Raw genomic sequence first — 14,480 nt, 5'->3', positions numbered from 1 at the left:
AACTGGTTCAGACTCACCAACATCCTGCTGTCACTATTTAGTACATAATTATAGTACATATATGCTATTATGGTACCTAATTATAAGTGAGTGCTGGATGGAACCTGCAACTCCAATTCTCACAAGTGAGAGGAGAGCCAAAAGCTTAGCCCTTAATCTTATGGGTATTTCTGAAAAATGGGTTTTAAACCTCTGCAGTGAAGTGGGCATGGTGCTCACAGTAATCAAACCCCTCTGCAGATACCAGTGCAATAGGATTTTTTCCAAACAGGACCATTTAGGGTCCCAGGGAGGTTTCTCACCTTGGCAAGTGCTGCCCTGTTTAGTGTAGCCCAGCTTGCAGTCACACAGGGCTGCTCCATCCCTCACCACACACTCGCTGTTGGCCTCGCACGTCACACCTCTGCAAAGGGGTAGCTCTGCAATCACACCAAAGACAGTCTCCTTTGAGCATGTAGGGCACTGGTAGAAGATAGAATTCACCTTACAGAATATCTGGAAATAAAGCCAAATGTGGTTTCCAAGGACCCCAAACTGGCACAAACCCAGAGGATATGAGCAGTGCATGCAGATCTAAGTTCCTGGCAGCCTGGTAGTCAGGTCCCCCAAGGCTGAGAGAAGGGATCTAGCTGGTGTCCAGAGGAAGAGCAGAGGCATAGAGATGGTACATCTTAACCCCTGTCACAAAGTGGGGAGCAGACCCCAGCTCTTCTGTTGCCCAAATCACCTTTCCTCTACATTCCCAACCTGTTGAGTGCCTCCCTGCCCCTTCAGGGCCCCCCAGGCCCATTCCATGTCTGCTGCCCCAGCCCCCGTGCAGCTCCCAGTGCCTTTACCTTGGTCACACCTGGGGCCTGTGTAGCCTCCATAGCAGGTGCAGCTCCCATTCCCAGCGGTGCCACTGCTGCATTCCCCGTGCACACAGTCACACTCTGCAAGGCAAGGCCACACAAGGCTTCAGCCCTTCAGCTGCCAGGCAGAGGACAGGGCTCCAGGAACACACCAGCCAGCTGCTCTGGGGCTTGGCATCCTGATTTCCCACCAATAATCCTTTTAAAATTTGGCCAGGCTGGTCAGAGCTTTGAGAGGGTGAATTGCATGTCCTGGGCTCAAGAAGACAAGGTAAGAGCAGCCCTGAATGCCAGACCTGGACCAGCTTTTCAGGTGTGTGTTTTAACAATGAGCACAACCACCAAGACCACACCAGTCTCACCTGTGTGGACACAAGGAAGCAGGAGCTAGACAGAAGGGGCTCCTGTAACAGCCAGGCTCCACTGCCTATAATGCATTTCCCAAAATGCCACACATGAGAGGCACAGTGTGTGATCTTTTTTTTAATAGAGGGCAGCAATGAAGAAACTGGAGACAAGTGGAGCTGTTAAAGGAGTCTGAAAAACAGTAGGGAAGTGAGTGTGGGTTGTTTCAGGGATGTAGGTAGTGGCCTGGCTAGAGAGAGAGAGGAAAGTGGGATAGCCCTGGTAAGAGGGGAGAGAGAGAGATTTACAATAGGAAAAATGGACTGTTTGAGTGAGAAACTGAGAATCATTTATTTAGTGGGACAGTATAGAAGAGTACAAAGAAAAAGTGCCCAGACACCTGCTATTACACACTGCCAACTCTCTGCCACATTCCCCCTCTCCAGCACTTTCTTCACTCAACCCCCTTCCTGCTCCCTCCTTGTTTTCAGTTATTTTTGTGGAGGTTTCACTTGAATGACTTGTTCTTACCTGACTGACAGTCTGGGCCAAAATGATTCTCATCCCGGCAATTCTGGCAGCCATAGCCACTGTATTGCTCCTAGAAGGGCCCCAAAATGTGCCAGATATTATTTCTTTGCAGCACTCTATTGTTTCACAAACAGTTATAGTTTAAAGTCTCTCCCCATTTTTGGTTTTCTGTGACATTTGAAGCAACACAGTGAAGAAAACTGATCTCTTCTGTGCTCCAGTACTAACCAGCCCCTGTGGCAAAGGAGATCCCAGTGTAAGCTGACACAGAGGGCATGCAAAAGCCAGGAAACTCTAGTGGGCACTGAGAAAATAATGCCCTAATTAGAGACAGACAGGAATGTTCCAGCTGGCTCCTGATATCTCTCTGAAAAAGGAATTTGGTATTCATTAATACCAGTGGGGCTCTTTACATTGATTTTAAAGGGCTCAGGGACCTTCAGCATACATTTTAGTTGATACAAGGTGTCTTTGAATTAAATCCAAAATCAACTTTCCTCAAAGATGAGTCCAAGAGGTAGGATTTGAGCTTTAATTAAGGATTAATTAACTGTAAAAACATACAGTTCATCAGGGAAAGTTTCAAGTCTGACACTGATTCATTACCCTATACATTTTAGAAACACCACTCTATTAAATTCAAATGTGCAGGAGAGGGAGCCTGTGCCTACCTGAGTACAGGTCATTAATAGCCAAGTGCCTCAGTGCTTCTTGCAGCCACAGGTAGACACAATTATTTCATCTGATCAGGGGTTAAATTAATGCAATTCTTTCCTTATTTCACCCTTGAGATTCTTCTCCACTCCACACCATCACCTACAGTGTTTTAGTGCTATTGCTGACACCACCAATGCCCAGGAAAAGCACAGACACTGATGCTGGGATGGAAGGAGCTGCAGAAGGGCAGCCTGCACCCAGAGCACCTGCACAGACACCACACAAACAGCTCCCTCTGGCACAGCACATCACCCCCAGAGTAAATCATGCACTGACCTGGCAGATGCAGGTCCCGTTTTGCTGTATGCCATCCAGGCATGTCCCATGGCCATTGCAGGGATTTTCAGAGCCACCTGGACACTCTAGCAGGTAAGAGACAGGACAGATTAAATTGAACATCCAGCATCTTTCCATCTTCCTGCCCCAGGTATTCCAGCTGTACAAAACAAAGACCTCTTCACCACCAAATTATCCTGCATGCCTAACACTGGCCCAGGGGTGAAAGTCTAAGGAAAAGTCCCAACAAGCCATAACTAAATTTCAACAAAAGCACTGAAACAGTTTTTGAGGTTGAGCCACTGCTGCTAGTATCACTCAGAGGTGAGGGCAGCTCTGGAACTAGGAACAGACAGGAGCCTGCTTTGCAAAGACACTGAGCATTTTCAGCTCTCCTTGACTTCATGAAGAGTTGTAAGTGTGCCCAGAAAAATGGGATTCCCACATCTTTAGAGTGGGATATCTCCAAATTCTGAGGACAATTTATGATAATTCTGAAATCTGTGATTTCTCTGATGATACTAATTGCTTATTCAAAGCCAGTATGAGAACAGCCTCAAGCACTCAGTCTCCCATTTTCTGCAGAACTGAGGGGGATCTTTCCATATTCCATCAGTCAAATGTGTGAGAAATGTTCAGCTTGGAAGGTTTTGCTTTTGGATTTTTGAGACAAGACAAAACAAATTCTCATTACGTGGCATAAATGTGAGTGGGAGTTTTGGGATGGTTGTTTTCACCTTAGGCTGGAATTGCAAAGTATTTTCTGTGCTGACCAGCTGACTATCTCCAGACTGTAGAGCAGCACACGTGGCACACGCGCTGCAGACAAGAGGGATATCAGAAAGATCTTCCTCTTCCTTTGGAAACTTTTGCAAAGAGGAACAAAAACATCCCTTTCCAAAAGTTTATTTTTATAGAAGAGACAAAAGGAAGTTCCACCACAGGAGGTTATGTTATGTGTTAAATGTAAGGGGATTCAGCTCATCTGGAACAAAGAGATTATGTGCTGAATAGACAGATATGCTCCCAGACAGATAATGGAGACCTTGTGAGTGTTCAAGGAATAATGAAAATTAATCACACCAAAATATATTTAATGACTCCTATTAAAATTGGCTTGACCTTTTCAACAGCTGAAGGTTGTAAAAAATCCCAAAACTTACCATAGCACTCTGTACCCCAGAATCCTGGACAGCACTTTCTCTCCTCAATTTCCTTCTTACACATGTGATGGCACCCTGGCAGGGAAAGGGTATTTTCTCCTAACTTGACAGAGTATCTTAAAAAGAATAATCCAAGGTTATGATTATACCACAAACCCAGCAGAGGCCTGCTGGAGGGTTTCTAAGCAATCACACTGCAGCACCCTGAGCTCTGAAGGGAAGGAAGGGCCCTCATCCCCTGTTCCATGCACACACACAAGAGGTTTCACTCCAGTTATATCTTCTCTAAAGAGACCCATTGATTTGAACCTCAAAGATTGGTTAGAGGAAACCTGTCAGGGACTGGGCATGGGACAGGACCTTGCATCAGGATGAAAAACTTGGGTGCTGAAGGGTTAAAGAGCACAGAAATTCATAGATTCACTATTAAATCTTGGACAAATGCCTTAAATCCCTCAAAGAATCATCTTCTTTTCAGCCCATCATCCCTCCCCTCTACACACAGGGTGAGTCCTTGGTGGGAGTGCCTCTTGCTCTGCACATACACATTACAAAATTATTCTTGGGTCTGTCCAACAACTACAACAAGAGTAGATAACATTCAGAAAAGCTGCATAGACTCACATTATTCTTACACTTAATTTTATTTTTGGTACCACATCCTTCCCAGAAGAATTTGGAATTTGTCTCAATAGCATTGCTACTTTGGCTTGCATCTGACTCCTGTGTGTGTGCAAAAACTGCTATAAACTGCAAAACTGCCACTGCTATTTTTAAAGTATTATGAGGCAATCAGAAAAAAAGCAGACAATGGAGCTATATATTAACAGTTAACATTCACTTCTGAATACATACACAAACAATAATCTATAGTGGTTCATTCTACAAAAGCCTCCTTCATCCTTTTCCTACCAACCAAGCTCAACAGAGTATGAGCAAGGAGCACATGAACAAGCAATTGTCATGAATTGAACTAGGAAGGTTAAAAGTTCAGAGGATTATTGCTGGAAGCTGGGAGGATATACAAGGGGAGCTATCATTATATTATTTTCCTAATAAGCCACTAAGGAATTCTGTGTCTGAAACAGGTTTCTGTTAAATTGCTACAGCAGGATTAGCAAACTCAGGTTGTTTGGGGCAAGTTAAGAGGTTATTGTCATTTAATTTGTTCTGTGTATATAGAACCTACCAAGCACTAAGTCTGTGGGATTTGCAAGGAGACAAAAGCAACAATAATAGAGGCCATAAGCCCATCTGAAAACAAAACTCCATGGACCTTTACAGCCCAAAACCATGTGTGTGTTCTCCTAGAAACACACAGTACTCCCTGCACAGAAGGGCTGCACCAAAAGCACAACACAGTTAGAAACAGGCCTTACCTGCAGCCCCTGACCCCTAATCTTTGGGTGGTCTTTAGCCAGCCTCTTGGACACAACATTTTAGACACTGCAGCACAAGAAGTACAAGCTGTATTCAAGGTGAACATCGTCTTGACATTGCACCGCATGGATTTCAGCTTAAAGAGAAAAAACAGAATGGGGAGAGCCCCAGATTAAATGGTTATCCTAGGCACTTATCTTGCCAATCTTGTAATACCTTTATCAAATTGCAGCACTCATTAGCTATCACTGGGGAGGGCAGTGGCTAGTGCACAGCTGGGAGGTACCACACACCCCCATGGGCTGGACTCCTGCCGTGGTGCTGCATGCTTGGATCCACCTGGATCTCAGCTAGAAACAGCAGGGCAGATCACAGCTCTTATCCTTCCCCTACAGCCCACAGCAAAATTTCTAACCATTTCTAAAATAATCACAACTCTGCATTGCTAATTTCAGCTGATCTTTTACAAACATGTAGCAGTGGTGTGTGAGGACAAGCCCTGAATTAATAACCCTTGCCAGAAGACACTGAATTAAAAGGCAACACAGCATTTATCTTTTCCATGCCACTGATAAAACCCAGTTAATTGCTGTTCCACGGGTCTGCAGAGCTGACTGTGTTAGTTCAGCCTATTTCCCAGAGCCAGGAGCTGCTCACAGAAATGTTTCTCATGGCAATAATCTGTGAGCATGCACAGAGAGGTGGATGAAAGGGAAAGGTGCTCTGCACCTCTCTGAGCACCTTGGTGCTTTGATCCCAGGTGAGAAGGACTCTACAAACATTGGCATGAAGATCAGGTAGGACACTTGGATGTATCACTGGCTGGTGAATAAATCAGCTAAGTCCTTCCACCCAACCAGAATGATGTAGGGGTTTGGTTTTCCTCACAGAGCTTCCCTGCAGCCCTGCACAAGCATTCTTTACAGATGACAAAGCACAGCCTCAGAGTGAATGATCATCACCTGTCGTTAAAACTTGTGACTTTGCTCCAAAAGCATTTCCTTGCATTTCTAAACTTCTGGAAACAAGCTGGGAGCTATGTATACCCAGGTCATTGACTGGAAAAAACCCAGAGAGCTCATCTCAACTGTGCCTCTACAGGCACTGTATTTTCTAAAAATAAAACATGATATCAAATTTTGGGAGGAGGCCTTGATCTGGAATTTTTAAGCCAATCCTGAACAATGCTGCTAATGCAGCAGCCCTCCTGTCCCCAGAACTCCTTGTTTTGGATTCCCATCAGCAATCTCAGCTTTGCTTCCTCTGAACTTAAGCCCAAGTATATACATTAGCCTCAAGGCAAGGGAGGAAGCCCGTGGCTTATCAGGAGCTCAGGAAGGCCCTCCCAGATGATAGGCAGCAGACCCTGTCAGGAAAACCTCCTGAGAGATAACCCTCAAGTCCCAAGTCTTCAGGGACATGTCCCTGGAATGTTTCCCAACTCCTTCCCTCTGACTGGAGTTGTTGGAGTTGTTTTTGGATGTTTATGGATCTACCTTCTGCAGTCATCCATGCAAGAGTGCTGCCCAGTGAAGGAAATTATTTCTGTGTCTGTGGTTGCCCTTCCTATGGATATCAACTTCTGGTTGTACTTCTGAGGCTTCCCTACCATACAGCAACCCCCAGTTCCCCTGGCAGCAGAATCCCTAAGGAACCTCATGTCAAGGACTCCCTTGCATTATAAAGAGCTCAAAACCAACCTGAGAGCCACAAATCCACCTCTCCTGTGAGCACCTGCTTTACTGATATGATCCAGCAGAACAGAGATCAGCTGTGCTGTTCCTTATGCTTCCACCCACACAGAGCAGGCAGAAGAGATTTCTCATTTCTCATGAAGCAGAACAGAGAAGACAAACGATATGGATGAATAAACAAGGAGCTGCCTCCAGAGTACTCTGCCTCTAAGGATCTGCAGTGCCATTGGTGGGGTAGGGAAGAAGTCCATCCAGCCATCTGATCTTAAATTAGGACTTATCAGATCTTAAATTAGGATCTTATCAGGTCTTAAATTAGGACTCCAGATTTAAGCTGGGTTTTTGAAAGCAGCCAGTTGAATCCAGGCACGTGGGTCTCACAGAACAGCACAGCTCCTGTCTTTTTAGTTCCACCAAATCCCAGTGTTAGCCTTTCCTGAGACAATGCCTTGGGAAAAGGAATGGGAAGATGCCTGAGCAAGAAATAGGGATGTGGACTCCTTTCTCTGAGTTAGAAGAATTGTGCCACAAACCTTTACCAGATATCTGAGCCACCCTATCTCTATCAAAAAGACCAATAAACAGTAGAGCACAAAACACTAAATTAAAATTCTCCAGCCTTCTACTTCATCTGTACTTTCAGGCATCAGACACAGCTGGGCCATTAAATGTTCTCTGCCATGGTGGTGGAGGAAGACACCATTGTTCATACATTATTCTATTTCCCTTCTCTTTCCTCCATCAATGTGGCAGAAATGAAGTGGGAGAGGTGGATATCTGCCATTCCTCCCTGTTGGCATGTTTAATTACTTGCAGACCTCTAAGACAAGACAGTCATTGTGGAATCCCCCCTACCCTACTGGGACGCTTGATAAGCTTTAGGCAGCTTTCCAGTAAGACCTTCCCCTTTTCATAAGGAAATATGCTTGTGTCAGCAGCAACAGGCAGGAGGAAAGAGGAAGAAAAGAGCTGAGTGGAAAAGTATTAAAAAAAGAGTATTTCCCTTCTAATTTGAGTGACAGAACTGATGAAGCAGTCATTTTCTGGAGAGTTTTGCTTCTTAGGAAAGCAGAAGATGGAATAAAGGGACATAAATGCAACAGTCTGGATACTCAGATTCTGGAGAGGATGAAAGACAGACAGAAGTTTGGTCAGAAGTGGCTCCTGGGGCACAGCCTCATGGAAAACAATGATGCACTGCTCCCTTGGGCTCATCTTTGACTGCTGTTTCTAAGTGCAAAGCCAGGAAAGGAGGCAGCAAGAGGGCATGTGTGTCCCTGTGATGCAGCAGTGCTGCCTGGTGACAGTCACTGTTCTGGTCAGGTGATGTGACCCTGGACTGGGTCACAGTTTGTGTGCAAAGGAACAGAAAAGGAGCACTGATGCTCTCAAATATCTCTAAAATGAAGTTTTTAAAGCAGAAGACATCCAGCTGTAGCCAAAAGAATTTAAGAACCAGGGTGCCTTTGTCTTCCAGGCTGTGCTGTGTTCTCTCTCTGCACTCAAATGCTTGTGCAAGAGCAACCACTGCTCTGCACTCAGCTGAGACACACCAAAGCTTCTGGATGCTGCAGTGTTTCCTTCCCTCCTCTCCCAACACGTCACTTGCTTCTCAAGTGCTCATTTCTTGTATTCCACCTCAGGAGAATAAGCTGGGAAGTATTTTGTAAGGGCTAGTTTCATTCCCCTCATTTTCCCTCTTTATCTTTTCCTCCCAAACCATAACACAAATCCTTCTGCATGGTAAAAATCTCAAGGAAGAAAGAAAAACATATCTGGACGTCAGTGTTCAGCTCCAACAATCCTGGGAGCCAACTTTGGAAACAGCCATTATCTAATGAATCACCAAGTTTCCAGTGCACTTGTCCTTTACAGAGCAGAGCTGCAGACATGTGCTTGTGCCATTATAGTCATGTGCCTCAATAACACTTGAGCTGAACAGAGAGCAGCAGCTCCTGGACACACAAACTCTTCACACTTGCTCAAGGAGGACACTTTGCAGCATGAGGATGAACAATCAAGCTCAGAGATCACAGAACCTGAGATCTACCTTTGCCCTGGGTGTTTCCCAGCACCTCAGCTGCAGAGCACTGGAAACATGGGGGTGCTGAGACCACTCTGCTCATTTCCCACCTGTCTCCATTCCTCCTCCAGCACAGCCTGGGATTGGCCTCCTCCCAGCAGAAAAACTTCCATGGTGCTCACACCTGCTGCATCTTCCCCAGCCCACAGCAAGAGGTATGAAAAACCAAATCAGACTAACAAAGCTGTCATGTGTGAACCATTAGAGCTGAGCCCTGAGGTAACATCACTGAAAAACAGGCAGCACACAATCTCTCCTCTCTCAATGGTCCCTGTGAGCCAAGAAAAGCCTCCTGTGAATCACAGCATATTTATTCCACTTTATTTCCACATTTTTTCCACTTTATTCCAATCAGATCCAATGCGTTTTCTAACTGCCAGAGAGGGCTCCATTAGATCCTTATTTTTCCTTATCTCCCATTATAACCTTTCAAATGCTTCTTCTCTTTCTCCATAAAGAGAGAATTTTTGAGAACAAAAAAACAACCAAACCCTAAAAGGGAGTTATTCCTGGATTAAATAAACTGCTCCAGGTGTAATTCAAAACATTTAACTCCTCAGAAAGTGAGTACTCACCACCTGATAATGTAGCATGCCAAACCAGGCTCCTCAGTGATTACAGAGCCCAACAGAGTCTCCAAGTAGAGACCTACATTTCCCCTTACACCAGCTGAGGACATGAGCCCATGTCTCTGAACACAATCTGAAACCCATCCACCTGCAGCCCACATCTCCAGACAGATGAAATCCACCCCTAGAGACACTTCATATTTGTGCTCAAGTCACAACAATTCTACAAGCCTTCCTAGGATTCACTTATGGCCCTTTTCTGAATATACAGAAGCTTCCACCCAAAGGTCTGACACTGAAGCATCTTTCTAGCCCTCTGGCTTTTTCTAAATCAAGCCCTTAAGACTCACAGGTCTGTCCACTCCCCACCAAGCCCTGCTATATCATTGGAGACAACACAACCCTCCACAGGGTGTATCCCTCCCCCAGGGAATTTCCAAATGCCCCCCACACCTCCGGGCTGAGCAGGCCAGTTCATTCCTCCACCAGCAGGACACGAGGAAGGGGATGACAGAAGGCAGTATAATGTGAATTACTGTGAATTCCAGCCCACAGGAACTGGGCTGCCTCACCATGGAGTCTAGAGAACAGATCTACAAAGGTATCACACATTCTCCTAAATACTACTGCTGCTAAACACAAGAACAGAGACGAAGGAATCAAAACAAAATCAGCAAAATTGAAATAAAATGGAAAGTATCCAACAATCCTTACTGAGGAGATTTTGGGAAAAATACTTGAAACAAACTGTTGCAAAGGGACAAATTGATGAGACTGTAAAAATTTTTTTTAAAGTAAATTCTCCTGGGGAACTTACGGATCTGTCCTGATGGATACAAAATTCTCATCCCACATACTGAAACTAGCAGAAGACAAAGATGCTGAGTGTTTCCCTCTAATATTTCTCCTTTCCAGTTCAATGCTGAACATAAACACAAATTTAATCTGATTTATAACTCAAGCAGATCCCTTCAACTTTATATTTAGTTCCTCAGTTTGGACTACAGAGAAGATACCTTACAGCCCTACAGTTTTTACTGCTTTTATTCTGCACCTAACTAAATGTAAATGTGGAGAGGACTATTTCCTAACATGCTACCATCCAAATATGAAGAACTGTTCAATGAACATTGAAACAAAGACCCGCAGACTTACCTTCTGACTCTGGCAGTCAGCTGTGGGAGTGAAGCATGCTGCTAAGAAGAAAAACAGCAATCCAGGAGGATGCATTTTCATGCTTTTACAGGCAGGACCCTTTCCACAAAAGGGGTGGTGAGAGAGGCTGCAATTTCTGTAAGATAACACCGCCTACCAAGAATCAGATCCAAGACAAACCAGAGGTTAAAAGTAAACAGGGAGAGAGCATTTTTGCACTGTGCTTTTTGGCTGCAAAGCCTTCAGAAATGGATCTGCTACTTCTAGCATTATTTTTGAATCAACATAACCTTTTTCTTTCCATTCTTTTTTTAAATGCACAAGCAGAACTCCTTAGTAAAAGGTTTACTCAAAACAGGAACATCTACGGATTTCCTCTTACATATCAGTTCAAAACAGAAGGAAGGAAATCCTTAGTTTTCAACTAATTGGAATGAAAAGAGGTTAACTGTATGCTTAACAGAAGGCAAATCCAATGGGCAAACTTAAATACCATAAATTCATGAAGGGTAAGTTAATTTCCTTTTGCCACTGAAGTGAATATCTCCATAACACCTCAAAGTGAAGGTAGAGCTGAATCTATCTATTCACTGCCTATCCCAAAGTATGCAAGAACAAAGCAATGTGAGTGATGGGCTGTTTTTCAGTGAAGGAATGGAGCACATTGCAACAATCAATCAAACACTTTGGGCAGGCTTTAATATTTTTTAAAAATAGTTGACTTTCTCAGCAAGAAAACTGATGATATGGCAGCAATGGCAATATTTATAATTTTCCAAACGCTCTACTGACAGCCTGATGAATCCAAGGAGCACTTCCACAGCACTAAGAACAGGAAAGTCCCAAAACAGGATTAAAAAGATACACACTAACCTGAGATACAGTCTGCAATTTATATTCTCCTTTTGAATTGACAGATTTTCCATGGCCTTTGTCTCCCTGCACTGCACTGCCCTGAGCAGTCTAAGGACTGCTTCTGTTAGCAACAGATCTCACCAAGCAATCTCACCTTCATGTTTTCAAGCCATTAACAGTACATGAAGGTACCTAAATGAAACCAGGACATGTGTTTCCATAAATAATGAGAGCATTAATGCTTTTTTGCCCCTGCACCCCCACAAAGACACACATGCTGTAACACGAGGCAGGAACCGCTGTACTTACTGGTGCTGTTAGCTGTGCCTCACTTCTGCCTTCATCCTACAGGGAAAGGCAGCATGATGAACAGCCAGCCCTGCTATATATCCTGCACTAACAGGAAGCAGATAAGGCACACAACCATCCACTGCAACCCATGTGAGCAGCACCAGCCCACAGCTCACCCCGATGGCTCAGCCCACTTGTCCTGCCCCAGCTCAGCTGCAGCCCTGGGACTGCTGCTGCCCAAATACTGCCACCCTGTCAAGGTCACAGGGTTCACACTGCTCTGGAAACCATTTGGTACCCTGAAGGCCCAACCATGGCTCAAGCCAGCTCTGGAGGGATGGGGAAGTCACAAACAGTGGGGACACTCTTGCAGAGAATGGAAGCTGTGCAGTGTTTTCTTGGCCTGCAGTCATGGTCCTGAGCTGGCCATGGAAACACAAGAATGAGGCTGCTCCTCTGCCCCATGCTGCCAAGAAGGATGGAAGAATGTTGATGGGTTTTCCAAGAGCTGGCTGTATGACACAGGGATTAAGTTGTCAGCGTCCACTCACAGCTGGTAAGGTTTAAGGTGAAAATAGCTCACCCTGGGGCACTTGAAGGTGCATTGGCTTCTTTAATGGGTCTTCAGACAGTTTCCTAAATGGCTCAGCACTGAAAATGGTACAGGGCAAGAAAAGACACAAAGACTGATTCCAGGGCTTTCCACTGCTGCTTATCATCACTGTATCTGACCTACTGAAGGGAAACCAGGAAGGGAGAGAAATGTGTGGTGAAATTCCTGTCTGATTTAAATAAATCAGATTCACAGCAACATCAAAAGGTTCACAGCCAGCTTCCTTATCTGACTTCACCTCAATTAAAGGCTAGCAATACAACAGCAATACACAGGCTAAAAATGCAAACAGTGAGTAGTGCCACTGTACAGCAGCAGAGCACAAACTGAAAAGTCAAAAGGTCACCTGTCATTAGATGCTGCTTTCCTGATCAAGCAGCACAAGCAGTGTGTGTTTCAGCCACTGCCTATGAGCTGCTCTGAGAGAATGGAAACTTTGCTGACCACTGCTGCTGGATCTGGAACACCAAAATCTGCAACAACTTTGGATCTTCATTATTCTGGAAATCAGTAAGAAGGTGAAACACCAACCACCTCTAAATAAATAGGTGGCCAAGAGGCATTAATAATGTTCAGTGCACAGAAGCAGCAGTGCAGCTGGCAGTGTCATCAAAGATGGCAAACCAGCAGAGAAACAGCACAGGAAGCAAACAGGAGCTAAACAAACTCAAATTACTGCCTCACTCACAGTTTCTGTTCTCCTTTAATAGATGGATTCCTAGGCAGATAAATGTATTTTTTAATGGATGACATCTATAAAAACTTTATGCCTTAGAGGCAAAACACATTGGATCAAGTATTTGATTCCACTGTTTTGTCCAATACCCTTCAAAACTGTCAACAAATAGAAACCATAGTTCCCTCACTCATTTCAATATTAGACCTGCTCATGCACAGAGACATCTCAACAAAGTATTTAAAACCTCCTATTCCCATATCTTTGCCTGAAAGCTCCTTAATTTCAAAATTATAATAATTTAGGAAGAAAGAGTTTACATTTTCCAAAAAAACCTCCTGCCTTCCTTAACAAACACCTGTCTTTTCAAACCAAGACAGTCATCAGCATTGTTGGCAGCAGGAATGCTCAGGATTTTTCCAAACTCCCACCTTGATAAAGGCAAAGGATAAGGCTACAAACTCTCTTAGAGTCCCTGCCTGTGCAGGCACCCTGTGTTTTAAAATGCTGGGTGACCAGCTCTGCTCTCTGAAGTGTGTGCAGCACTGACTAGATCAGGCAATTTCCTGCTATTGAAAACTTTTGTTTAGAAACTACAGAGCAAAGGCAAGTGATTTGCCATCCAGTCCACCTTGCCACAGAGCTTCTCTGGGAACTGACCATTTGGTTACATCCACAGAGAGAAAAGGACCCTTGTTCTGCACTTCTGGCAAAGCTGGGAAAGGACATTAAGTCCTTTTGCTCTGAATTGTAAGGGTATAAGAAGGCTGAGTCTGAAAAGGATTAAACAGCCCAAGCCAGTAGTGTTTGTGTGTAGGAAGGGGGCCAGCTGAACCATACTTACACAACACACCCTTGGAGTCCTGGTGAAGATGCAAGGACACAATCCTCATTTTCCTTTCCTCCTGGCAAGTTGGAAGGAATGGGGGTTTTAAGGTTTGCTCATAAAAACAAAAAACCTGCAAGGATTGCACAGAGAATAGGAGTCTGTTTATCCTTCTCTTTCTCATACAGACACAATAGGCCAAAGAAACTGGACTAAAGAAATTGTGGTTGCTCACATCCTGTTACGCCAAAACTTCTATGGGCAGCAGTACCAATGTCAGTAAATAAATGCTTTAAGAGTCCACCCTACCACTTTCTCTTGACTCTGAGTTCCTTTACATGTTCTGCTGCAGTGAAAACCAGTGACATTTTCCCATCTCTTGATTTTAGTTTTGTACCTTTCCCACTTATTAAGGAGGACTCTCAGATTGTACTTGAAAGTCATACTCTAAATTC

At 44.4% G+C, this 14,480-nt stretch overlaps 1 protein-coding gene across 4 annotated transcripts in view; it reads right to left on the bottom strand.

Annotated features, from left to right (window-relative positions):
- Positions 1-12,003, bottom strand: part of STAB1 (stabilin 1) — a 52,291-nt gene extending 40,288 nt beyond the window's left edge. For 2 of the 4 annotated variants that reach the window (XM_056501332.1, XM_056501334.1), the window contains exons 1-7: positions 10,765-11,086; positions 5,263-5,399; positions 3,884-3,999; positions 2,721-2,806; positions 1,728-1,797; positions 837-932; positions 303-419 (exon numbers count right to left, since the gene is read on the bottom strand). In XM_056501332.1, the coding sequence (XP_056357307.1) occupies positions 303-419; positions 837-932; positions 1,728-1,797; positions 2,721-2,806; positions 3,884-3,999; positions 5,263-5,399; positions 10,765-10,845 (703 nt within the window). In that variant the 5' untranslated portion in view covers positions 10,846-11,086. Of the gene's footprint in view, positions 1-302; positions 420-836; positions 933-1,727; positions 1,798-2,720; positions 2,807-3,883; positions 4,000-5,262; positions 5,400-10,764; positions 11,087-11,928 lie in introns of those variants that run through there. The other 2 variants (XM_056501331.1, XM_056501333.1) reach the window with 2 other exon arrangements.
- Between the last annotated feature and the right edge of the window lie 2,477 nt (positions 12,004-14,480).

Source organism: Oenanthe melanoleuca, chromosome 12 (genome assembly GCF_029582105.1).
Source record: "Oenanthe melanoleuca isolate GR-GAL-2019-014 chromosome 12, OMel1.0, whole genome shotgun sequence".
Taxonomy (NCBI): Eukaryota; Metazoa; Chordata; class Aves; order Passeriformes; family Muscicapidae; genus Oenanthe; species Oenanthe melanoleuca.
Note: the sequence above shows the minus strand (reverse complement) of the source record. Positions and strands in the feature narration are given on the sequence as shown.